General features: G+C 36.3%; 1 protein-coding gene across 6 annotated transcripts; it reads left to right on the top strand.

The window, feature by feature from the left end:
* The first annotated feature begins 481 nt into the window (after positions 1 to 481).
* Positions 482 to 25229, top strand: LOC103711084 (uncharacterized). 6 transcript variants are annotated; one of them, XR_015972534.2, is made up of 15 exons: positions 482 to 743; positions 3401 to 3485; positions 3628 to 3698; positions 5789 to 5903; positions 6095 to 6174; positions 8055 to 8139; positions 8223 to 8303; positions 10861 to 10955; positions 11130 to 11180; positions 11564 to 11644; positions 16802 to 16874; positions 17381 to 17457; positions 17550 to 17644; positions 20749 to 20826; positions 24981 to 25229. XR_015972534.2 is itself a non-coding variant. In XM_008797081.5 (13 exons), exons 1-13 carry the CDS (start codon positions 643 to 645, stop codon positions 25008 to 25010), a joined length of 1026 nt encoding a protein of 341 aa, XP_008795303.1. In that variant the 5' UTR covers positions 482 to 642; the 3' UTR covers positions 25011 to 25229. The 6 variants fall into 6 exon arrangements, 4 of the variants coding, with proteins under 4 accessions (XP_008795303.1, XP_088565700.1, XP_088565699.1 ...); XR_015972535.1 differs by lacking the exons at positions 17381 to 17457; positions 17550 to 17644; positions 24981 to 25229 and adding an exon at positions 11840 to 11893 and having other exon boundaries at positions 20749 to 20809; XM_008797081.5 differs by lacking the exons at positions 17381 to 17457; positions 17550 to 17644.

The raw sequence follows: 25229 nt of genomic DNA, 5'->3' as shown, positions 1-25229 counted from the left end.
GGGTGCAGAGCTAAGGGCCGCTTGGGCGGGCCTCCATCATGCCTAGTGTGTTTTATGCGCCAGTTCCATTATTCTAGAGGGAGACTCAGCCACGGTCATCAGCTGGATTCGAGGGGCCCCAAAGGGTAATGGTTACATCCACCCTTTGCTCCGAGACGTCTAGGTATTGGTGAGGGACGGATGGACTTTCTAGGTCAAACATGTTTTCCGTGAAGCCAATGAAGCTGCAGACTGGATGGCTGATTATATAGCCAGTCACTCTGGCAGTACCCTGTGGGCTGGAGATGAGGAGCTGCCCGTGGCACTCTGAGGTATTTTGTTTTTTAATTTTATTGGGTGTATCGGTACTCGTCAGGTATGATCTACCCGCCCAAGCAAAAAAAATAAAAAATAGAAAAAAAGAAAATATAAATTTTCTAAAAATAAATGTTAAGAACGAAGACAAATTAAGTACATAAGCCTAAACATGATTTTCGGAATTTGTCCTATAAAGGTTCCTCGTACCCCGTTTTCTCTTCCCATTCTTCCCCCGGCGAGTCTCGCCGAAGCATTCTTCTCTTCAGAAGCACCGGCATCGAAGAACCCGGCGTCTTCCGCAGAAAGAACGAAAGACCTTGGCGTCGAACCCCCAAGAAAGAAGCCATGGAGTCCTCGAACCTTTCGCCGCTTCAAGAAGAGGGTTCCGAAGGACAACCTCCTTCTGCTTTCTCTCCGGATTCCATCCCTCCTCGACCAGCATCTCAGTAAGAAAGATTTCATCGTTCCTCATCCTTGTGGTAGCTCTTTTCCATTGATCGGAAGTAAAGTTTTTAAAGATCGAATCAAAGTTTATTTCTTGCTGTAATTGTTGCGTACACTGTTGTGTTCTGAAAAAGAAATCAAGAATTCATTCTGGTCGGAATTTATACAGCAAATTACGTCCGGGGGAACGTTGATGTATCTTGACAAAAGTCTTTCTTTGATGTGAGGTTTAGATGAATTCCTACGGTTAAATAGGGAAAGCAAAAGGGTTAAAAGATTTTTCCCCTCAAGGGAGTTGTGTGTCCAGATCAAATTGTTATGCCACCTTAAGAGGACCATAAACTGTAGAAATGGCTAGAGATTGCACAATAATTGGATAAATTGTGCAAGAAAAGCCGCTTTTGATGAGGTTAAATCACTCAATTACAAGGAATATATAATCTGTTGATTCTCAGTAAAAATCATTAAGCTATAAATGCGAACTAGGGTTTTGTTTGTTGTTCTTTGTTCCATTAAGAAAATGGGGAAAGAATTGTCAGCTGGTTTGGATGCGGTGCCTTGGTGTATTGTTACTTTGAAAAATATAGCTACAAGAAACTTTGTTGCCCAATAAAAAATAGGAAACCATATCAAGAGTTTTCTGACTCTTGTTTTCATCTCTTCTTGTGTTTCTTCTTCTTTGGTTTATCAACTGATTTTTTTGTTTGGAAAAAAAAGTATGGGAACCGTTTGACTTTGCTAGTTAGCCTCTATTTAGAAGTTGGTAACGTGAGGGGGAGGAAATGAAAATGAAGAACTCAATCCGGCAATCTTGGTTCGCTATTTCTTGGTTCCTCTTGCCCACTCAATAATTTCATGTGTTTTCCCAATATCTAAGCAACACAAAGTTTAATGCAGGAATGAAAAGGTGCCTAGTTGTGGGTTTGTTTAATTCCGAATTAATGAGTTCTAATTTAATATGCATCTAGTTTTTAAAGTGCAATAGAATGGTCTCATATGTATTTTGTACATGCGCATGTATCCCTCTATCTAATAAAGCTCGACCGACACAGCTTGGGTACCTGAGAATCTTGAGAATATCGGGATTGACTTCATTGTTGAGACTCTGAGAACTTGTGTGGGTCATTGACAAGAATTTGGGAGATTCATTTGTGCTAGAGTCTAAATTGGTGGGCAACAGAACAATGACCAGAGTGGTATTCGCTCATTCCATTCTGCATGCATTGAAATGTATCTATCTGCTCTTTCTGATATCTAAATGCTTTCATCTTAGCAAGGTTCCAACAGTACTAGTTCTTATTATTGACACTCCACCTATCTCTTGATTAAAATTAGTAGGACTCGGAATATCTGAGTACGAAGGTATCTACAATTTTTCTATCTCTAAAGCTTAAAAGAGTTTGAAGTTTGTAGGATATACTTTCTGCAAAATATGCTTTTCGAGTCTATGAAATCAAGAAAGCTTCAGTCTTTCAGAACATCGTGTGATTGCACTATACTAAAGCCTACAGAAAAATTGAGGTTGGATATTGGCCAAAAATGGACCACGCATGAGAATTTTAGGGTACACCTATAGTGTCATTAGAAAAAAAGTGGAGATGGAAACGAACACATTAAAGAGGTATTTTTGTTGGGTTAGTAAAGGAATAGTTGATGGAGGATCGATAAAGATTTTATTGGAATGTGCAAAAAAGTTTTGGAGGAACCTAAGACAACTTTAGAAAACTGGGATGGAAGTTGTGAGAGAATTTGATGAGCTTGTATTGACCAAGCACATAGCCTTGAAAGTAACAATGGTTGAAAATCATTCATAAATTAATATCAACCAGGTCTTATGGTATTACTTGTAGATACTTGAAGGTGACAGAACTGTCATGAAGTAGGTGTGAGATTTTGTTATTGGTGCAATACCTAGGTAGAATTTTCTGATGGCTAACTAGTAATCTTCTTACAAAATATGATTCTCAACAAATGGGAAGAGACTTTAGGTCCCGACATGGGCAGTCTTGCAAATGATTTGTTGACAAATTGCAAAATGAATTGTGACTGCCTGGCTGGTTTGTTGGCTTTACAGGCCTCATTGCTGATGATTATACTATCAATGGCCACATATAATACTATTCAAGATAGGTGTTCTTGCATGTCTAAATTTTTTCAGCAATATACAAGGCTATCCAAACCTGTAGGATTTTCTCAACTGATCGACAAGCCTTGCATGACCTGCTGTCCGCGTGTATCTTAGTTCTTATATCTTGTTGCAGAACTTTGAACTATGAGAGAAGACTGGAACTTGGTCTCTTGATGATGATGTACCTATTATGAATACATCCGTTATGGGAAAAAGCTGGTGCAAACAAATAACTGATGGAAGTGGCCGCTACAGTAACTAAAGGATTACCTACTGATATGTAAAGGCATAATTGATATGGTTGTAATTTAACCTGCCAATCTTTTCCATCTGATTCTGTCTTACTTGAAACTCCTATGTAACAGTTTAGAGTTGTATGCCAAACAGTTGAAACTTGAAACTACTTGGAATGTATTTCAATGAGCATTCTTTTTCTGGGTTAGAACTCATTAAAGACTGCTTGTGATCCACTTTGTTTTGGTTGTTGTTTGATCTTATGGTACATATCACCATACTCATATGTACATGCAGGAGTTCACTTGAAAAGTATTCACGTTTAGAATGGTCAGATTATTTTGACAAAGAAGAAGATGTAACTATTCCAGAAACAAATAATGTGAGTAGGCTTTATAATCTATGACTATTCTTATTACTATTATTTTCATTGTAATTATCATCGCTGTTTCTGTTGGCTCCTTAATTGCATGAAGATTTGTATAACATTGCGTGATGTCTCTTTTCACCATTTTATTGTTTAGGTCTTTCATGTTTACATGGCTGGATCAAAGGGGCCAGTTGTTTTTTGCCTACATGGAGGTGGCTACTCAGGGTATGCCTGATTTTGTTTTTGGCTAAAAGACTACAGGTTTCTATGTTGCACACAATGTGTTTGTGTGTGTGTGTGTGTGTGGGTGGGTGTGTTTCTTTTGCCTCCCATATAAACTGACGATTACTGCTTCCACTGGGTTGTTACATGGTTAACTAACAAGTTCATAGGTCACATTTCAGCATCAATGAAATTTTATTATTTGTGAAGTTCTTACTCCTTTAGATAGTTAAATTGGTCCAAAGATGACAACTTAAAGTGATATTTAATTAATTAAATGATTCACAACATTTAGACTATGGACATTTAAGCTATGTTTGGTTGCTGGCTTTGCTTATCCACAGATATCAAGCATGCACCCTAACAAGGAGTAAGGAGAGGAGTCCAAAGCAGGAAGAAGTTGACCAATTGAGGGGAGCCTTTGAATTTGAAATCCATAGATTTTAGGGATAATGTAATTTCCTTTTTTGGATTTACTATCTCAAAGTTGCAGGCATTACGTGCTTGCAACTTGATGGTCTCCTTGCTCTCCCTGCTTCCCCTTCTTATCCCCTTCACCCACTTGAGAGGTATGGGGCAGATAGTGGACTTTTTGCATCTGGACTGTGCCCTTAGTCAATACATTAAGCACTGCTCTCATTTTGAATGGTGATGTTCATCGACCAATCAAGATTAAAGCCTATGTGATTATATATGTCCACTGAATATATTTTGTCTTAAATACATTTTTTAGTGCTGATAGATGTATAGAAGGGGGTATTACATTGTTTACTTAGTTGTATCAGAATTACATTCCAGTTGATATCCAAACTTATTCAATTGATAGGTACTTCCATGTCTACCATAAAGCCTAAAATACAACTTTTCAGATGGCTATATTGATCATAGTTCAATTCTCGAAAGCTAAGCTCAACCTCCAAATCCATTTGCATGAGGTTGTCGATTGATGGTTAAAGATGCATAATTAGAGTAAACTCTGGTCTTTGACTGGTAACCTGGTCCTATACTTCAGGAGTCTAGAACTGTGGTTTGTTACAGATGGAAGGCTGCAACATGGAGGTCATCATTTCGCAACTAGGAGTGAAAATACCCTACTGTGAGGCAGTTGTGTATATCTTCTTACCTTAAAAGTTGATTGTCTGTTTTTGCAATTCTACTCGATTTTCTCACCTTGTATGGGAAACGTTCAAGTGTGACCTCAAATGAATAATCAATTTTTGTGACGGATTCTTAATCTGTTCCATGTTGTAGAGCAACAATGAATATTATTTTTTGGCTTCATTATTGCTCGCCAATATTACCTGAATTTTTCAAAAGTTTAGTTTCTTGATGTGTCTACTCTGACACTAGATCACTCTACCTTGTTTTCTTGTCAATTCAAGCAAAGGGTGTCAAGTCTAACATCACTTCAAGGGAGTGTTGACCAAGCTTTGGGAGAAAAGGGTACATGGTCCAGTACATGAATACTTATCCCTGCATAACTTTATCACAGAAATGATGCATAAATTTCAAAGATGTGCAAAGTATGGTTCTGTTTCTTTCTTGCACTTTCAGATTCTTTTGGACATTGTAAATTGTATCACTTGACATATATCATCAAAGCTCAAAAACTAGCAGTAACCACCAAACTTGACCTCATTAACTGGGCTTGCTCTTGCAAATTCTTTTCTGATAATCCTCTAAGGGCTAACTTTGATGTCTTTGCAAACAAATCTAAGCTAGTCTTTGATCAACACTCTGTTAATGAGCATTTATCTTACTACAACGTGGTCTACATAATTTATTCTTGGGATACAATATTTAGTCAAGTAGTTTCCGGAATCAAAGGATAACTTTCTGATGGAATTACGAGCGCGCTCATGGATTAGATTTGATGTCTTTTCATAGAAAATCAATAGTCAGGCTCATTAAATCTGTTTTTTCTCTTGTTTTCTTTATAAGTGTTCTATTGAACTGCGAAACTGTAACTTAGATGCCCAATGCCCTCTATTGTACTGACGTACATAAAATTTTATATGAGAAATAATAAGTCTTTCTTGTTATCATATAAATATTGAGTTCACTCTGTCATAATTAAGCTTCCTTTTTTCCAGGCTCTCTTTTGCATTGTCTGCAAGTAAAATCAAGGAAAGGGCCCAGGTTGTTGCCATGGACCTGCGAGGGCATGGAAAGTCATCCACTGACAATGATCTGGACTTATCTATTGAAGTATGTCCATATGAGCTTAGTGTATTGCAAGAGAATAAGTTAATAAACTTTGTTTGACTTTTTTTGGGTTTTATTCCTGCTGTTCTATTTATCTGTTCTACTTATAGATCTTGTTCGATCCACTTTATCTGAATTTTTAATGAATGTCTGTATGTTCTTCGAAAATGGAATTAATCAATCTGAATTTACAGACTCTATCCAATGATGTTTTGGCTGTTTTGAAGACAATATATGGAAATTCCCCACCTGCAATTATACTTGTTGGCCACAGGTTTTCCTCTTGTTTGTTAATATTGTCTGATCTTTATAAATCAATTGCTGCATCAAATGCTCATTGAATGCCATGCTTCTTGACTTCTGTGAGTAGTATCTATAAGTGCTCTCATGTAAAATATATAAACTGGGTTCCTTATAAATAATGGTTTGCTTTCTTGTTGGAAATGCTTTTAGCTCTATTTAGCAATGCCTATATATTCAGTCTTACACATGAAGCCAGCCCTAAAATGCTATGTAAAATTCTTATTGTTGGGCAGGAATGTATACCGTTCCTTTGTCATTCCTGTAGTCTAAACCTACTATATCATCAGATCTTCCCATTGCGCAAAGAGTGCTAAATATTTTCTTCTCAATGGATATATTTTATGCGCTACTTTTCTCTCTACCATTCTCTTCATGACACTTTTGAACAATTTTAAAAGATGCCTTTTCTTGATCTCAGAAATAATTGATTGATGCAGTAACATCAATTTTGTTTGTTCAAGACACCATCTGTCTTAGGTTGATTCATTGACCTTGTTAATGAAGAGAATGGCACTTGGTAATTTTTATTTGGTTCAAAAAAAATGCAATGCAAATTTCTGCTTTGTAAAAACAATTCGGATTTGCCTTTTAGTGGGAACCTGGATCTTGCAATATTTTGGGCACAAAGTGAGAGCATGCAACAGATAAAGCATTGCATTTTACTTATGTGAGAGATTTCAACATTGAAGAATAATTCCGTATTCCGTAGTGTATGCATGTCTCCGTTCATAACATGAACCGTAGCCACCAAGCCATGTTGAACTACTTTGGAGGTTGAATTTATGAATCATTCTTCACTATTTATTTTAATCAAATCTAGACATTAGGTTGATATGGTTTAACTCCTTTCTGGAAGCTTCAAATCCCATTTACAATAATCATAAGAGCATCATCTAACTGAATGTAGATCTGTCAAAGCCTCCTGCTACAGGCGTATACCTTCAAAACTCTTTTTAAACTTCATTTTACATGAAATCAAACTTAGTTTTTCTATAGCACTAATTAAGCTTTTTTCATGTAAATTTCAGTATTTTTGCTTTTCGTCACTGAAATGTGAGTTACCATTTGAAGCTTCAGACACCTGTGATAGCATGAGACGCTAGAACTCAAGAGTTGAAGTCCATTTTCCCCCCATATGATTATCAGAACTCAAGTGGAAACCTCTAGAACAGTAAATTTCCCGTTGTACCCTAAATTGGCATATAACTGATGTGATGTTTGATGTTTTACTGGGAAGGCTATGCATCAATATGAAAGGTCCATAAATAACATAATATCCCTTTGATAAGTTTGATTATCCACTTAAGCTCACATGTGCAAGAAATTCATATTCCAGATGAACCTTTTCTTTATGCAAGCAATAAATTTTATTAGAAGTCAAAAAAAGAAAGAAATGCAAAAGTGGTCGTACAAATTCCTTAAACCATGAAATACTGGAAAAAATCTCAGGAAGTCCTTCTAGAAGGGCTCCTCTGCTGGAAATGACAGTATTCTCAGACCAATGATGCTGCGGTATCCAGAGAATGAACACTATCTGTGCTTATTCTTAGCTTCTGTAAAATGCTTCCATTTGTCTTCGAAAGTTCCTAAATAAAATAAAATAGGACAACGCTATGCTATTTTGGAGGTGTTAGGTTAGTAGGCAGCGGGAATTGACTGACTGAAAAACCCTTTACCATAGGAGTAAGGCTACCGTGAGGTAGTAATTTAGCTAGTCCTTTCTGAACAAAAGAGAACTGGACTTATCTTTTTGGTCTTTTTAACTATATAATATTGACAATCATGTTTGCACTTACGGAGTTTATATTGTCTTTAAAATAAATGGCTCTTTTGTGGCATTCTGTTTTGCAGCATGGGAGGTTCTGTGGCTGTGCATGTAGCTGCATCGAAAGCAATGGCTAATGTGCACGGCCTTGTTGTTGTTGATGTTGTTGAGGTTCATCTCCTGCTTAAAATATTTATTATTATTTCATTCTAATTTTTTAATCAATCTTATGAGGATAAAAACTTTGAAAACAGGGCACAGCCATGGCATCATTGGTCCATATGCAGAAAATCCTGTCAAATCGAATGCAGTACTTCCCCACCATCGAGAAAGCAGTATGTACCATGCCCTTGGAAGTTCTGGAATTACATATGAAACTGCTTCCCATAAATTTTTCATTGAATTTGTATGCTGCTCTTTTGTTATTCTGTGTCTCCATTATTTTTGTGTTATGACGATATGATACTTCATTTTATGGTTAGGCCATGGTAGAATTTGAAAACACATTTAATTTCTTAAGCACCTCTTTTACATGAAATCAACTATGGTATTTGTGTATTTCACCAGTTATTTCATTTATTAGTGTTACACTTTAAATTATTCTATCAATCAGATGACATAACAGATTTTTTGTCTTGTAGAAGTACAAATATGAATTGCAATATACCCATTTAGTAGTCACTAGCTCGGTCGGAACTTGGAAGCATACTGGGATAGGGCACCTGTGTAGAGTATGTAGAGTGTCATATGATTGGTGGATGATGTAATCTTGGAACAGAAAACCTAAATTTCTTGTGCTGTTTCCTCAGAGCTTGTTCCTAATGCCTTAACTGTGACAGATTATCATAACGAGAAGGTCAAGGATGACACCAGCTGGGAGATATGAATCCCTACATCTAACATGATGGTTATGAAACAGCTCTAACAATGACTTGATTCTTGCTGTTAGCTTTAAAGCATTTTGATTCCAGGAGGCAAGGTTTGCCGTTTCGGTACTGGACCCATACCGGTGCCACGCTAGTATAATGTCGGTATGGTATAGTATGAAATTTTTTTGGCGTACTGAGTGTTAGTACACCACCCATACCAGGTACCGGTATCGAACCGGTATGGTACGGTATGCCTCGTACTGCCCAGTTCAGACCGCTATGGCGTACCTTGCCAGGAGGTTTAGGAGTGGTGCTTGCCACACCTAATAATATGGTACGTAGATATGTAATAAGGCATCATCATCAGCATTATATGCACTCTCATGCCTTTTTAGGTAGTCTATTGACCTCGTTAGTGTCTTTTGGTAGGACATTAGTGTTTTATATAGTAAGGATACAAAATACATATTGATAGTCCATGCTAATCATTCCCATTTTTCTGAATTCTAAAATATTTGCTTTCCTAATTAATGTTAATTTTATTTTTTTCTTGAGTTTTAGTACTTATCTTCTCCCATTGAGCTTATTAGTTGTTTCCACAACAGCAAAACTGTAGCTTGATCAATCATGAATGCTTGTTTAACTATGCATCATGAATACCACATCCAGATGATGGTTACCCTCCAAGCTTATGTTGTTTAGCAGTTTCTTAGATGGTAGGTCATCTCATTTAGTATACCGCATCTTGGCCCTACCCAAGCATGTCAATATAGAGGCGAGCCAGCTTATTAGTTCTCATTCAATTCCTACATGACAGTCTTGTGCATGCATTCCTTGTCTATTTTGAAACACCAATATTTATTCCCTTGTTTACACTTCCTTGCTTAAAAGTAAAGCCTATGCCAATTTTGTTTTCATTAATTTTCGAACCAATTGACATTCAGTAACTAGCTTTTGCACATTCTATAGAGAGACATCATGCCCTAAAAGGACTAATTGATGCACTCGTCATGAGTTATATCTCTGCACATCATGTTTTATAAGAAAATTAAGAAGCAAGAGAAGTGCAACAAAGGAGTTCATTGTAGCCCATCTAAATCCCACTAGAAATACAACTCTCCAAGTTCACAATTTTCAGAGAAAGAATATATCTAACCAACTAGAAATACAGCGCAGAATTCCAATAAATTGCACTCCTGCTGCCCAACAAAGTTCTAACAGCAAACTTAATATTCATTGTTGTTACTCCTTGAGAATAATTGCCTAAGTAACCCTAGGTGATTGACGTAGCCTATTGCCTTCAGCTGACCCAAAGTCCCTCATTTTTTATCCAAATATTTCATTTATATTTTCAGAATTTCAATAAGCTGATGCTTTAACATGCCTGAATGCATATGTGGTGAACATATAGTACGATTCCCTAAAATTATTCACAGCTTGGAGATAAATTGTAATTTGCATTATCAATATGTAAGTCGTACTTAAGTATATCATGATCGTATCTTTTCAAATGTTTGAGACTGCATAGCTAGGTTGTCTTGCTGGAGGCTGAGCTTAAGTAAGAGTTTCTAAAAGAAATATAGAATCACTTCTCTAATACTTAAAAAAAGTTATTTTTATTCCTTTTGTGCCATTTGGTTAATCTTTTGCATCAATCTTATGTTTTACCTCCTTTTATGTCTATATTTACTTTTATGAACATATATGTGTGCGTTTGTTTGTAAGTGTATGTATAATGTATGTTTATCTACATGTATATAACTGTATGTTACATATTATTTTATATAGTGGTCTGGATGAGTTGCTGAAGTGTTCTGAGGCCCACCTAATACCTACACACCCTGGTCACCAATGATAGAAACAGTATTGCTTTATTGATTTATCCTTTATTGGAGTTCACATGGTGTTGTTGAAAGACTACAAATAAGGAAAATAATTTCTACTTCATTTAAAGATTGCCATGCACAAACATTGAATTAGAAAGGACTATGTTTGATGCATTGAAGTTCTAAAATTTTCACAGGTTGAGTGGAGTGTCAGAGGAGGCCCATTAAGAAATGTTGAATCTGCCCGTATATCTATCCCATCAACGTTAAAATATGATAATGCAAAGAAATGGTGAGCACAAGCATGTTTTACAATCAATGGTTACCTTTTTGATTTTGTTCGTCTGCATCTTAATCTCATGCACTCATGCATGTTTACAGTAGAATTTTACCAATGACCGTACTTATTCATGTGGTCTGCTTTTGTATCTAAAGTGAATGTTTCTGACTAAATATTTATTTGCAGTTTTACATATCGCACTTCTCTGGAAGAAACAGAGAAATACTGGAAAGGCTGGTAGGTATATCATTTTCACTTGTGGTATAATTTGGTAACTTTTGGGTTGATATGATGTTATTAGTGCTTCTTTTTGTCTATGGCCATTTGACTTTGTGATCCAGAAACCTAAATTCTGTAGCTTAATTTGAAAATATTACACTTGCATGATAAAAGGAGAAAGAAAGGATGAAGTGCTAACTAATTGCCATAAAATTGTGAAAACTGTATTCTTGGAGCATGTAACTATAAGAGGCAAGAGAATAATTCAATTTCTTCCATTTCTTTATATGGTGGTGTTCTGACACTCAGAATGCCTTTTGGTTTTTAAACATTTCCTTGCCTACAAAGTTTAGCTGTCATGGTTTTTAATACTTTTAAATATAATCATTACATATTGCCAGGTATGAGGGCCTCTCAGAGAAGTTCTTATCGTGCTCAGTGCCAAAGCTCTTACTATTAGCAGGAACGGACAGATTAGACAGGTTCTCTCTACCAACTTGCATGAAGGGAACCATGTCAAAATATTAAATTTTAGTGGCCATAATTTACTTTACCAGCATGCAAACTTATGTCAATCTTTTATGGCATTTCTACCAATTTGTGTTGCCTTTAAACTGGTAATTCTGATTGATTAAATGTTCGCCTATTTTTGAAGTCCTCATCACACTCAATGGCAGGATTCGTACAACTTGGGTATGTGGCATGTTTTAATATGTCAAATGAAAAACTAGGTAAGATTCTTTCCATTTAAAACCAACCACCCTGGTGTGTTGTATGCGGGCCTAATTTTCATGGGCAAGAAATCTGCTATATATCCTGATTGTAGGAATTTCCTATAACTAGGTTTGTATGGGATTTGCACTTTACAGTCAGTCCTTTTTCCTGATTTTTAACTCAAAAATTAGAGTAAATATGTAATTTAACCAATTGATAGCTGTGCAAGTTCTGCAGACGTATGAAATATCATGAATTTGGAAGCAGATCATATATTTGCTTGCTCGCATCTAGGCGTCAGATGCTGCAACCGAGTTGCAGGTGAAAAGATGTAGGTGTTTGGTTGCCTACGAGTGGCCCAGATGCAGGCAACTAAGTTGCGCCCTAAGGCCCTTTTGTGGCATTAAGAGATGCACTTAAAAGTGGCAGTGAATCAAAATAATAATAAAAGGTATTATGATTATAACAATAAAAGATTATCACGAACGTTCTTATATGATAAAAAATAATAATTATCATAATATCCTACAGTAATATCATAATATTATATAATTATATTAAATATAATAATATAATTATAATATGATGATCTAGAAATATACTATTATTACTAAAAGTATATGATAATAATTTTTGTAATATAGCTATTATCAATATTAATCAATTTCTGAAATAAAATTATGTTATCATTATATGAATTAATATCATATTATAATATTAATTATATTTTATAGTACAATATGCTATATTATACTATCATGCATTATACTACATTAGTATTATATTTCTATATGGCATCTTATATTACATTACACTATATTATATTATATACTTATATTATATTGTATTGCATTATAATACATTAAATTATTAATATAATATAGCTGACCCCAATTAATTTGGGATTAAGGCTTAGTTGATTTGAGTATATTATTAATATAATATATTGTACTATTATAATTGTATTATAAATAATAATTTTCATAATATCATATAGGAATATGATAATATTTTATTTAGTTATAATATAATAATGTAATTATAATATAGTTATTATCAATACCAATCGATTACTGGAATAAAATTATGTTATAATTATATGAATTGATATTATATTATAGTATTAATTATCGTTTATAATACAGTAACTAGATTAGACTATTATATATTATACTATACTAGATGACACATTATGATTGGTAGTTTTGGCTCTACTTTGTAACCTGAAATGATCTGATTTGGTTGTTTTGAGTTGTGATTGTTTCAGTTTCTTTTTGGGCAGCACTCAGGGTAAGAATTCTAATCAGAATTTATCGTATGGGTTAGGTTGGGTCCAGTTCCATTTCTTGTTTTGAGAAATTAATATATGAGTCTGGTTCAGAATGGTTTGCCTTGGATTGGGTCATTTTGTCCCAAGATCCTACTTTATCTTTGTTATAGGCTGAATTACCTGAGCTAAAAGAAGTAAGAGATATGATGAGCTGCACAGGAAAGAAAAATATATATCAAAACTTCTACATTGTTTGAAAATGAAATCATACAGACATATATTTACATAGGCATCTGCTATTGAAGATAATGTTGACCATCCTGCTATGTATCAAAATGTTATTGCTAATGCATAATATTCTACCTTCACATGTTTTGATATTAAATTATTACTGACATATTGATGAACTTCTCAGTTCTTTATTCGCCCATGGCCTAATCTCTTTGTAGTAAAATGCAACTGACAAAATGTAATACAAAGAACTACTTTTCATTTCCCCCCTAAACAACTGTTTTCCTTCTTAAAATTCTCTGCTTTCACTGATATACTCTGTCAAACAACCTTAATACATGTATTATCTTCATTGGCTGTTGTTTCATCTTGGTTACTTTCGCATCACATATCTCACTGTGAATAGAGACTGTTAGATCAAGCAAATGGACAAGGCACAATGTCATGATTACTTCCAGGTTGAGAACTTTTATGGTTTTGTCTCATCTATCTGAAATTGGTGAATGCCTCCTTACTTTTGGGACAAGTACCATAATAATCTCATTTGATCACTTTGTTTGCTTGAAGATCCATGCACTTGAATCACTGTGCCCTATTCCTCCTCGCAAGAAGTGGTTAACATTTTTCCCAAAGGGTTTGTTATCTTGTATGGTGTCTTTGTGCAAAGCTTTCATTTCCCTCTACACTTAGCTTGAGGGATGCTGCTGATAATTTAAATATCTTGTGTTATTAGGTAGTGTTGCACATCGTGCAGCTTTAGGGTAGAGCAGTCATTTTGATACCCCTTTCATTAATATGATAAAGTGTTTTTTAAGAAAATGGCACTTCACATTTACCTCCTTCCAAAAGCCTACATTTTCGCATTGCCAGTTAAGAAGCCATCCCAGACAAACTCTCTTTACTTGCAATGCAACCCCGTAACTGGGAGAAATTTCTGAAGACATTTGAGATTTTACAGGTGAAGATATTGTAGCCTTTTATTTTTGAAATAGAAACTTACTCTCTATCCTCCACACCCCCCCCCCCCCTCCCCCCCCACAACAGCCACCACCACCAGTATCACACAAAAGGAGATAAATGGCCATGTGCCAATTGTGTGCTTTGTACACCTATAATATAATAATCTAGCAAAAGTCACAAGAGACAAAATTGCAGAAGGCATCTTCTCATACCGTCTATAGATCCCGAAACCTGATTGCATGAGCTACCCCAATCCAAAACTCGCTCCTACTGTCCTACACACTGCATATTTGACAAAAACCTTAAAAAATGGAACAGCTGATTTAGTTACACCCAATTCCTGTTGTGTGGGCCATCTTCATTCATTGTAAAACAAAGTGTGCTTGACTCACATATCATTTCCAGTATCATAAGTCTGTTCATTTCCTGAATTTGTGATGAAAATCTTATGCTTGAGAACATCATAGTGATCTACCATTATAAGGATAGATACCATTTGTCAAAATTTGACACATTGGTTGAGAATAACTATTACAGTAGCATTATATACTTTTCACCCATCTCTGAACTTTATTTTGTGGACCTACTCGAGTTCTGTAGAAGGATTAATATGTCTAGGATGTGTCATATTCTTGATAATGCCTTGGCTTATCATGAGCAAGAAATAAGGTGCCAAATATTGCATGTGAGATAGTGGTGGTTTACTTGAACATTCCTGTAGCCTTTAGTGGCAGCAAATGCCTACCTCCGCTCTTGAACCTGCCCTAGAACCACATTTCCTCATTTTTGAATTGCATTTGGCGAGGAAGCGTGGTTCTAGAATCTCGAAATGCAGATCCAAGAGGGAGAGGGGAGAAGGCAGGAGAAGATTCCATCAAAAGGGAGGAGCACTGCATGATTCCCCACCAAGATCCATCTGTTAATTGCAACTAGCAAAATCCATCAAGAAACTATCATTTGAGATATAGATAGATAAACAGAAGTAAAGAGAGATCGAAGGAAGCTAGCTGTAGGCTTACCTCCTTGTGTCCCTTGGTATTCTTGAAGGCCTTTATTGGTGGAGAGGAGGGCAGTCGTGGCAATTGACCATATGGCTCCTCACTTCAGCTCACGGGAAGGAGAGAGGAATCCTGGAGCTTGAGGTGGCCCTGACTCTGCAAGTCCCATCCTTCCTCATTGTTTTTAGCAAAAGGAGGGGGAAGTGCGGTTGTGGTCATCGAGGGTAGATTGGCTGTGGTGGGTGCCCAACGAATGAAGTTGGGGAGGTAGCGGGTGTTGAAATCGAGGATGAGCTTGGGAATCTTTTGGAGTACTGAGGACGAGCCAGTGGGTCAAGGAGATTGTCATGGGAGGGTTGTAGACTCTAGGGTCATGATACTTTCTGGGGGCGGGGGGTGAGATTTGAGGGGGATTCAAGTTTTGGATTTTGGTGGAAGGAGATGGTTGTTCATGTGTGAGGTGGTAATGGTTGTTGGATTTGGGATGAACAGTGTGGATGGGTTGGTGTGGATCAGTGACATGGCTAGAAAGCATGGGTCCTTGTGTTTTCTTGGGGGGAGAGCAATTGGGGAGAATGGGGTCCAATGGCAGGTTGGATTGGAGAAATGGGGATATTTTTGTGGGGAAATAGGGAGGTTTGCTAATACTAATTATATTTTTTGATGTATATAAATTTTACATTTAAAATGTTATATTTTTGTATGAAAACGTCTTAGATACTTCCACATATTTTTTTAAAACCTTGATGCTTCCATGTATCCGCACTCCCTTTGGCACCCGTTTTAGGCTACTAAGCTATAGCCTATATTTATTGCAAGGATACTTGATATGATGTTGTCAAGAAACTCAACATCTTGATTGACAATGTAAGGTTCACATAGCTCTGTAAAGTCTTAAAATATTCTTGCCATGTTAATGATAGTATAATTTAAAATCGCACTTTGAAAGAAGCGACAGAAAAGCAGCCCCTTGGTGTTGAGCACTACTGAAAGAAGGATTGCCCGTGAAAGCCGTAGCCCTTTAATTAAGGAATAAAGAAAAAAATAGAAGAGAAGTAAGTTCCTCTTTCTCGTTCGAGGGCAGGAGGACTATATATATATATATATATATATATATATATATATATATATATATGTATTCTTAAAAGGATATGGATGCCTTTTGCTGGAAAAAAAATTTCATAAATAAAAATTCATAAAATGAAAATTCTTTTCTGCTGGACATTCGAATAATAAGCACATGCATAGACATGTGACTTCATAGAAGGTTTCATATACTAGTACTACAATTCTTATACTCACACAATTGTTTACTGTATGCATTCACATACTATAGCTAATGTGGTTGAGTTAGCAAAATGCTTGTATTCTTTTGAAGACAACATGTTACCATTTGTAGATCTACTGAAGCTTAGGTAAGGTGTAAAAATTTGCATCTAGAGATTGATTGGACTATGTTGCAACAGACTTCTTACAATTGGTCAAATGCAAGGCAAGTTTCAAATGGTGGTTGTCCGCCACACTGGACATGCTATACAGGTAATCCAGTTTCTTCCTGGTTCTTTCATTAGATTATTACGTTTCAAGTATTGAAGATTGCAACATTGCAATAGATCCATCACTAGGGGCACTTATCTCAAATCATACATAATGTGTCATAACCCCCCCTCACATATGTCACTCCTCTTTATGATTGCATACTAACCATGCATGATAATATTACTTTTGAAATACTGCTGAACTCATGGAGTTTCACAAGTGGTGTGGTCAGTGTGAAAAGTACACAATCAGCCAGTTAACTAATATTGTGATGTGTAAATGATGGAGGTAAATGAAGAAGTGGTTATAAATGTCATTGTGTTTCTAAATCTCATGGGAAGATGAATCATTTGTCATTTGTTTAGATTATCAATGGGGAGGAATAGGAGCCAATGTGATGTCTATATTGGAGGTAGACTAAGCGAAATAACCTCCATAACAATGTGAGCCATCAAACAATATTTAATTCAGTCATTTAACTCTATGTCTTGCCTTCTGCTCTTCAGAGACAAGTAAATCAAGAAGACTCAAAAAATAGCAGCAGAATGCAGATCAAGGGGATCGTTGGTTAAGGTCAACTCTAGTAAGTTTATGAAGCTTCAAATAGTGTGTTATTATTGTTGATCTGAAGCTCCAACAATGTCACAAACGGGAGCATGTATTGGTTCATTATAGGTTTGAACTTCGAGGAACGTGTAAACAAGCTTAAAGCAAACAAAAGAAACATTGATGACCTAGCGTGCCGCATGGACTGCACATAATAATATAAGGTTTGGGATGTCTTTTCACTCGTATGGTGCTTGTAGATTTTTTGAGGGGTGCTTGCTATTAATAGAAGACTCAATCTACTTTGTCACATGTATATTGGGGATACCTAGCAAATTAAGGGCAGATCTTTATTGTGCTCATTGAAAGGAAGGAGAATGAAGAATGCACAGCCAACGATGTAGAGCACCCACAAGCAAGATCATGGTATGTGATACCGTATCGAACCGTATGGTATAGAGCATATAGTACCATACCGGTTGGTCCGATACATGGTCAGCCCGCATACCGACACAGTGACAGTGTGACACCAATATAAGGCTTGATACCAAGACGGCATATCTTGAGCAAGATTTTCATCTCGATCGTGATCTCGGCTTGTACCGCTGTCAGGCACCCTCCTATATAATACATATAAAGTTTTGGCCCTTTATCTTGGCCGACATAAATAGATAAAATCTAAGATATCAACAGATATGACATACTCATAATGGCTGATATTTTTTTAATCATTTTTTACTTCTTTAAATTGATTTCTTAATTAATTAATCTTGAACGATGCTTGGATATAGTTTTTAATCTCAGATTCACTACATCGCCGAGATTCCAGTATATGGGCCCTAAAAAATAAGCTGAAATTTTGGAAAATCTTAATTTCCTCCAAATTTACCTGTATACAATATTGGCCAAGATAAATTGAGATCTTGGCCACTTACCGAGATAATTGATATACCTTGCCCCCAAGCAAAGGAATAAAGAAGCATATTCACTGAATTAAAATGAACGAATGTGCAATTGCCTTTTTAAGAACACATGTTTATGGAATTAAATTGAGAGGGGGAAGTACCTTGTTATCTTGCAGCCTTGGACAATATCATCACCCAAGACATCAAAATAAAACAAAGAAGTTTACATCTATAGATGCCACCTTGATGGTAGTCCTAATCTCCCACAAGTGAAGGGCAACTAAAACATGGATGCATATATTGGGAGAAATGAAAAGAAAAGCAAAGGGAAAAAAGCATGAGGTTGCTCTGCAGTGCATCTTGCAGCACAAAAATATACACCTTGTTTGGATTTTTGGCCGATGCATGGATTGTTAGCTGTCTAACAGAAATTAGATTCTTGAAAAGTTTATAACTTGAAGAGGTGCCAAATGACTGCCAATAAATTTAGTGTGATAATATCTGAGGAAGGGTAGCATGTTTACGAGATATATTGGGAAAGTGAAATTAACTATGGTTAAATTTGTAAGAAGGAAGAACAAAGAAAGGAACATTTAAGGGTAGAAGGATCTAATGACTTCGTGTGATGTGCAAAAGCATATGGAAGAAAATTCGGCTGACAGTAAGGTAGTATAAGCTTTGACATCATTCTGAAACTACCTTTGGTGGGTCTGGTGTAGGTGCTCCTCAAGCTGAGCAATCATAAACCTTGGTGAACTTAGGGAGATCAACCTGGGTCAAATGGAGGTATCAGAGGAATATGATCACATTCTTGCTTCTTATGCGATTCTGGCATGCATGTTTATGATCTCTTCTGATAATTGCGCCATTTTTAGCTGGATAAAAGTCAAAGTAACTAGAAAATAGATTGTCACATGAGCTACTTGATAGTAGGATTTTGAGGAAAGATGGATGAGTCCATGAGTGGTGAGACTAATAAAATATATCAATAGATGATTGATTGAAGGATCCAGATAACCAAACTCATATCTGATGATGCATGAGGGTTGGGTTTTAGTTTTGGTCATTAAGGTGACGCACAAGTGACATCTCTTATAGTCAGGTGAATGATTGTGAACTTTGTGTCCTGATTGCTCCACTAGCAAGTAAAAATAATTGAGAAGGGAAAATTTTGAACAAGCATCATTGTTTTGAGTATGGGTTCTGGTGGGCAACAACAAGACATAGGAAGTTTCTCTAAAGAAGCTAGACATAGGAAGAAAGCAGTGGCCAGAGTAACACATGGTGGGTATGCAAAAATTTCATAAATTAAGTTTCCATGGTGGGTCAAGCCAATGAACAGAGGGCCTCCAAAAAACAAAAAAACTTAAAAAAGGTGGAAGCTGAAGAAGCAAAATGGACATAGAGCTCAATAGAAGTGGATGGTTAAAGACAAGTCTAGGTAAGAGTAGGAAAATTGCGCTTTCTATGCTAAAATAATTACACGTCTATTAAGTCTCTGAAGGAAGAAATATTTTGGGAAGACAGAAGGGGAGCAATAAAATCTAGCTTAACCAGACTAAAGTAGCATGATTTTAATATCTAAATCCGAGGAAAACCTTTGAGGTTCAAATTTATGAAGGAAACTATTGAATCACAGTGCCTTCTGGTGATTTGGAAGCAAAAGAACATTTGGTGATTTGGAAGCAAAAGAACACAATTAAAATGGAAAAAAAAAGAAAAGGTACGACTGGTTATAAATGAGTAGTATACTCAGCTGAAGAATGAAGGAGTTGGTGCACTTTAAAAAAAATGGTGTATGGTCACTAAAGATGTAATGAAAGAGAGGGAGAGAGAAAGAGGGGGGGGGGTGTTGCTGATGCTCCTCTATAGGTGTTAATGCTCATAGCGTTGAGGGAACTTGAGATTGTGATTTTGTTTGCTATTCACCAATAGGGAGGGAAGCTCGATAGAAATATTCATGTTGGTTTATGGGCCGTGTTTTTTATACTCAAATGTCGATTAAACTCGAGTGATATCAAACTAAATCCCTATGCTTTGGTCAGAACATGTTAAGATTTTCAATGTCATGAGCATTAGGTTAATAGAATTTGATGATAGATGGCAGTTGTATGTTATAAGGGGATTGGCAAAGGATGAGCAATTCTCATAATGGTTCTTGAAGTTATCATGAAGAGCCCAAGAAGGTGTTCTGTGACTTTGATACCACGTTATCTAAGAGCACAGTGCCAAAGGTAGCAATGATATACTAAATCTAGTAATGCAAGGTAGTGATCCAATTTTGCACTCATATTAGTCAATACGCCCTGTGTACAATAACTGATGGCACAAACTGTGCATGAGTATGTGTTACATAAATGTCACAGAATTTTCTCACTTTTTTCTTTTTCTTTTTTTGTTCACTTCAACTCTTTTTATTGCAGGAAGATGTCCCTGAGGAATTTGCTTCGCTTGTACTGAATTTTATATCTCGCAATCGGATAGGCCCTCATGGTGTTGAGGTTAATTGCTTACCTCTTGTGAAGTTTCTTGAGATTGATTTTATTTGATTATTCACTTATTCATGATAACTGTGTTGAAGATATCACGTTCAGTAAGCCAACATTTTTTCTTCTAAATGTTTTCTAGAAACATGTCATTAACCATATAATTTGTTTTCTCTTGTTTTGTTTATACTTAATTATATCACAAATAAATATGTATTTAAAATTCAAACAATGAGTTGTTGTCTGACTATGAAAAAGGAAGGGGTTTGCTTGCAATGATAAAACAAATTAAGCTTGCTGGGCTCAAATTTGACTCTTATGTGAATGATGCATTATAAATCTAGCTAGATTCCTTTGTTCCATGAGTAATCCTGTTCAGAACATATTTGTTTTTTTGCCGATCCAGCTTATAGCTTATTGAACCCATTTGTGCATGCTTTTCTTGGTTCATCTAAAATCCATCCTCTGTACTGTATTTAAAGTTCTCCTAGTTGTAGGATGAAATGCTTCCAATAAAGTTCTATAACTGTATATTTTTTCCCTTGTAAAATCTGTTCCTTTTGAAGTGGAAATGGATTATAAAAATTCCTTTTGACACTTGGCTTGTGGGTATAGCTCATAAAGGAATAATTCCAGAGACATTTTGAAGGATGGCCTTAAAACCAGGCTATAAAACCTTGGACATGTAAAATGGCATCAGATACTACATAGCATGGGTTGCTTGGCTAATTAGAAAGGTGTGGGGGAACAATATGACTATGTCCTTCTTTCAGCATGATGAAATGTTATCCAAGGTTGCATAAATTGTATGCTACATCATGATGCAAGTCATAATGACCCAAATTGTGGGTCTGTCCATATGGAATTGCACAGACCAACTGGCGGGAATTTCATTGTAGGTTATCCTCATCTCCGTATTCTATTCCTAGATATTTCACGGCATCTTTCAAACCTCACGATGATTTCAAACTTTAACTCTCAATTAGCATGTGCTATTTTACCTCTCATTTACCCTCTTCTTAACCTTTTAACAACAAAACCTATATGTAAGGGGCTGATTTAAAGATCAAGTAGTGATCCATCAGAATTTTAAATTGTTGTATGATGGTGCTCATCTTTTTTGAATCTTTAATTTAATAATTAGGATGTATGCACATATGCGCATGTTAATATAAAATATTGTTAATGACTTTTTATGATTGCATCTTTCTTATCCCTACTTATCCCTACTTTAATAGTTAGGATGTCTGCGCAAATGCACATATTTAATACTGAAGTAATTGTTAATAAATTTTTCTCTTTAAGATTGAGAAAGTGGGTGATACGTATGCTGTTGCATTGAAATCTAATAGATCATCACCAGTTTTATCATCATTCATAAGAACTTGGACTTTGTTGAAGCTTTTGAAGTGGCTATTGTTAAAACATGGTCTGGTTTCATTCCAAGGACCAGAGTATAATTCCCTGTTTTAATAAGATCGTGAAATTTTACCCTTGCTTTTGATTGCTTGGTATTTGATCAACATGCGTGTGAAACCAGACGATGCGATAACGATGTGTAAAGTTTGCAAGGATTAATACCAAACATATGTGGGATACAGATGGCATGACTCTATGAGGATCTTCATATTGCATCATTGGAATGGATGATAAAAGCAACATGCTGCTATACTCTAAGATTTGTAACTTAAAATTCTTATCATCTGGCTGGATGAATGTTGCTGGGCAATTTGTGGTACAGTGCCTTTAGCATGAAGCTGTGGCATCTTTAATACCCAAGAAACTTATGAACAGTTTAGGATTTTGTGGGGTAGAGGTACTCTTGGCCAAGCTTTTGTATGATGTCTTGGGAAGCCACCACACAATATCTCATAAGCTATATTTACTTATGGATTTTAACCATGGTACTATGGATTCAATTTGTTGTCATTGGATTTTCATGGCAGGATTTGAGTTTTAAAAGATCTTTGAATTATGTGTCTACGAACCGGTTGAATAAAATAAATCTGATATACATGACATGGATTATAAATAAATATATCAGAAGAGCTATAGGAGTTGCACAAATTAAGGACAATGATGGAAATCAATTGAGATGGTATAGATATGTACAACAGAGATTTGTAGAGGCTTAAGTAAGGCTTAAGTAAGGAGAGGTATTTTTGAAGGTGGTAAGGAAAGAAGGGGAAGATCTAAAGGTAGGGCTGTCAACGAGCCGAGCCGAGCCCAAGCCTGGGAGAGCTTGGCTCGGCTCGTTTCATAGAAGCTCAGGCTCGGGCTCGGGCTCGGGCTCAGTAACGAGCTCTATTTGGGGCTCGAGCTCGGTCTTGCTTGGCAAAGCAAAGGCTCGGGCTTGAGCTTGTAAAGCTCGTTTCAATTACAAGCTCTAGAACGAGCCCGAGCTCGGGCTCGTAATCGGGCTCGTAATCGGGCTCGAGCTCCGGCTCGGGCTCGATAACAAGCTATTTTTCTCTATATGATTAGATTTTTATGAATTATGGTGCTAAAATAAGATTTTTCAGTGGAAGACTAGAGCTTGTTTGGGCTCGTGAGCTGCTCAGGCTCGAGCTCAGGCTTGGGCTCGAGTGTAAACGAGCCTCATATTGGGCTCGGGCTCGAGCTCGTTTGACTACCGAGCCGAGCTTTTACCGAGCCGAGCCCGAGCCGAGCCCGAGCAGCTCAGCTCATTAACAGCCCTATCTAAAGGTAATATGGATGGAGGTTACGAGGAAGGATATAGAGAAATTCATAATAACACCAGATGTGGTTCCAAATAGGAAATATTTGGCGAATGAGGATCCATAAAGCCGACTCTAAATAGTTGGGAAAGGCGATAAGGTCATGGTATTGGTTATATATCACACGGATATTATTCCTATAAAATCAACACTAGTTAATCTTTTTGGACTTGGGGTTTATATAAGTTTTTGAGTTGTACAATTTGTAGTTTTTCTACCTCTGTATTTTCATGGATTCACATGATTCAGAGGGCTTTCTTGAAATGTCATGATGGTCCTGATTCATTTTTAGGGGAAGATGTTATAAGTTCCTGGAACTTTAATAGTTTCTCAAAAGCCCCAAACAATATGAATCATTTCCCTATACATTTGGAAGGATTTCAATAGTTTGAAAATTTATGTTGTTTTATTACCTAAACCTTAAGGTCTTCATATGTCACTTGGTCCATGCATTTCTACCCTTTTTGTGAAGAAGCACTTGATAGCTAACAATTTATGGACAAGGCCCTTAATGTATTTGTATTTGTGAGGAAAATTACTTACAGCCTCATAAAATTCAGCTTGCATATGAAACTGGCTAGTTTGAAATTCAAATTATTTAAAAAAAAACAATGAAATGTAATATGAGTAAGTCCCTCATGATTTAGTACACAAATAACTAAAAAATATGGTAGCACTTCCATTAACCTCTTGAATTTTGCATTTTTGCTTAGAGTCTACATTTTGATATCCGGAACGTTGTTAAAACGGGTTTTCTGATCAACTGATCGTGAAGCTTGGTTTTGTAAATTAACATGTCATTTACACATCTGAAGATTCATGTTGCAATCCACTTATTTCCACCACATGCTTGCCATGTGCTCTTGTGTAATAGTCATTACAATTAATTTAAATCAGTGCTCAAAACCTTGTGACTTGTAGAACCCCTTGGAACTTGTGTAGAAGTGTTCTTTGTGAAGGTACAGTGCGGTGGTTTTATTTTAGCCATTAGTGGTTGAATTGTTACACTATTCAATCCTAGGATGTAGGGGCTATTATGACCTACATGAATCCCTACTGCAAATAGGCAGATTAGCAAATTGTTAAAACTTTCTTTGTGCATTCCTTGAGGATAAATTCCTTTTGTTCGAAAGAGAGTTGCCATTAGCAACTGCATGTGCCTCAAGCGAGCAACTATCTGCCTTTACGGCACAGTTCTTAGCTTGGATCTGAAAGCACAAGGCATCTTTGGACTGTTTTGCTATACACATGCATCTCTCTGGAGTCTGGATATATATTGCTGCCTTGAATGTTGTGATGGTATCAGTTGTCTTTATGTGGTGATAATGTTAAAACTACATTTCATTGATAATGTGCTTATCATTTTATTGCATGAATTGTTACTTTAATCATGGCATTGCTTTGAACGTGATCTTTTGTGCTTTTCCACAGATACCAGCCCTCATCCAACGACAACAGTAGAGCGAAACTATTATTTTTTTCAGCATAGTGCATGGGAATGTCGAGGAGCTCCCAGTTGCTGGATGATGAGATATGCGCCACTGCAATTGTTTGTGAAAGTTGATCCACATGGAAAGGTTTATCGGAATTTATTTGTAGAATTTAACAGAAAGGCTATACTGCAATTTCTGCATGCTCATGATGCTTAATGAAAAAGGCAGAATCTTTTGTTTGTTAATA

Source organism: Phoenix dactylifera, chromosome 13 (genome assembly GCF_051530095.1).
Source record: "Phoenix dactylifera cultivar Ajwa chromosome 13, Ajwa_hap1_PhDact_Kaust_v1.1, whole genome shotgun sequence".
NCBI lineage: Eukaryota > Viridiplantae > Streptophyta > Magnoliopsida > Arecales > Arecaceae > Phoenix > Phoenix dactylifera.
This window is presented reverse-complemented; position numbering and strand designations above follow the sequence as displayed.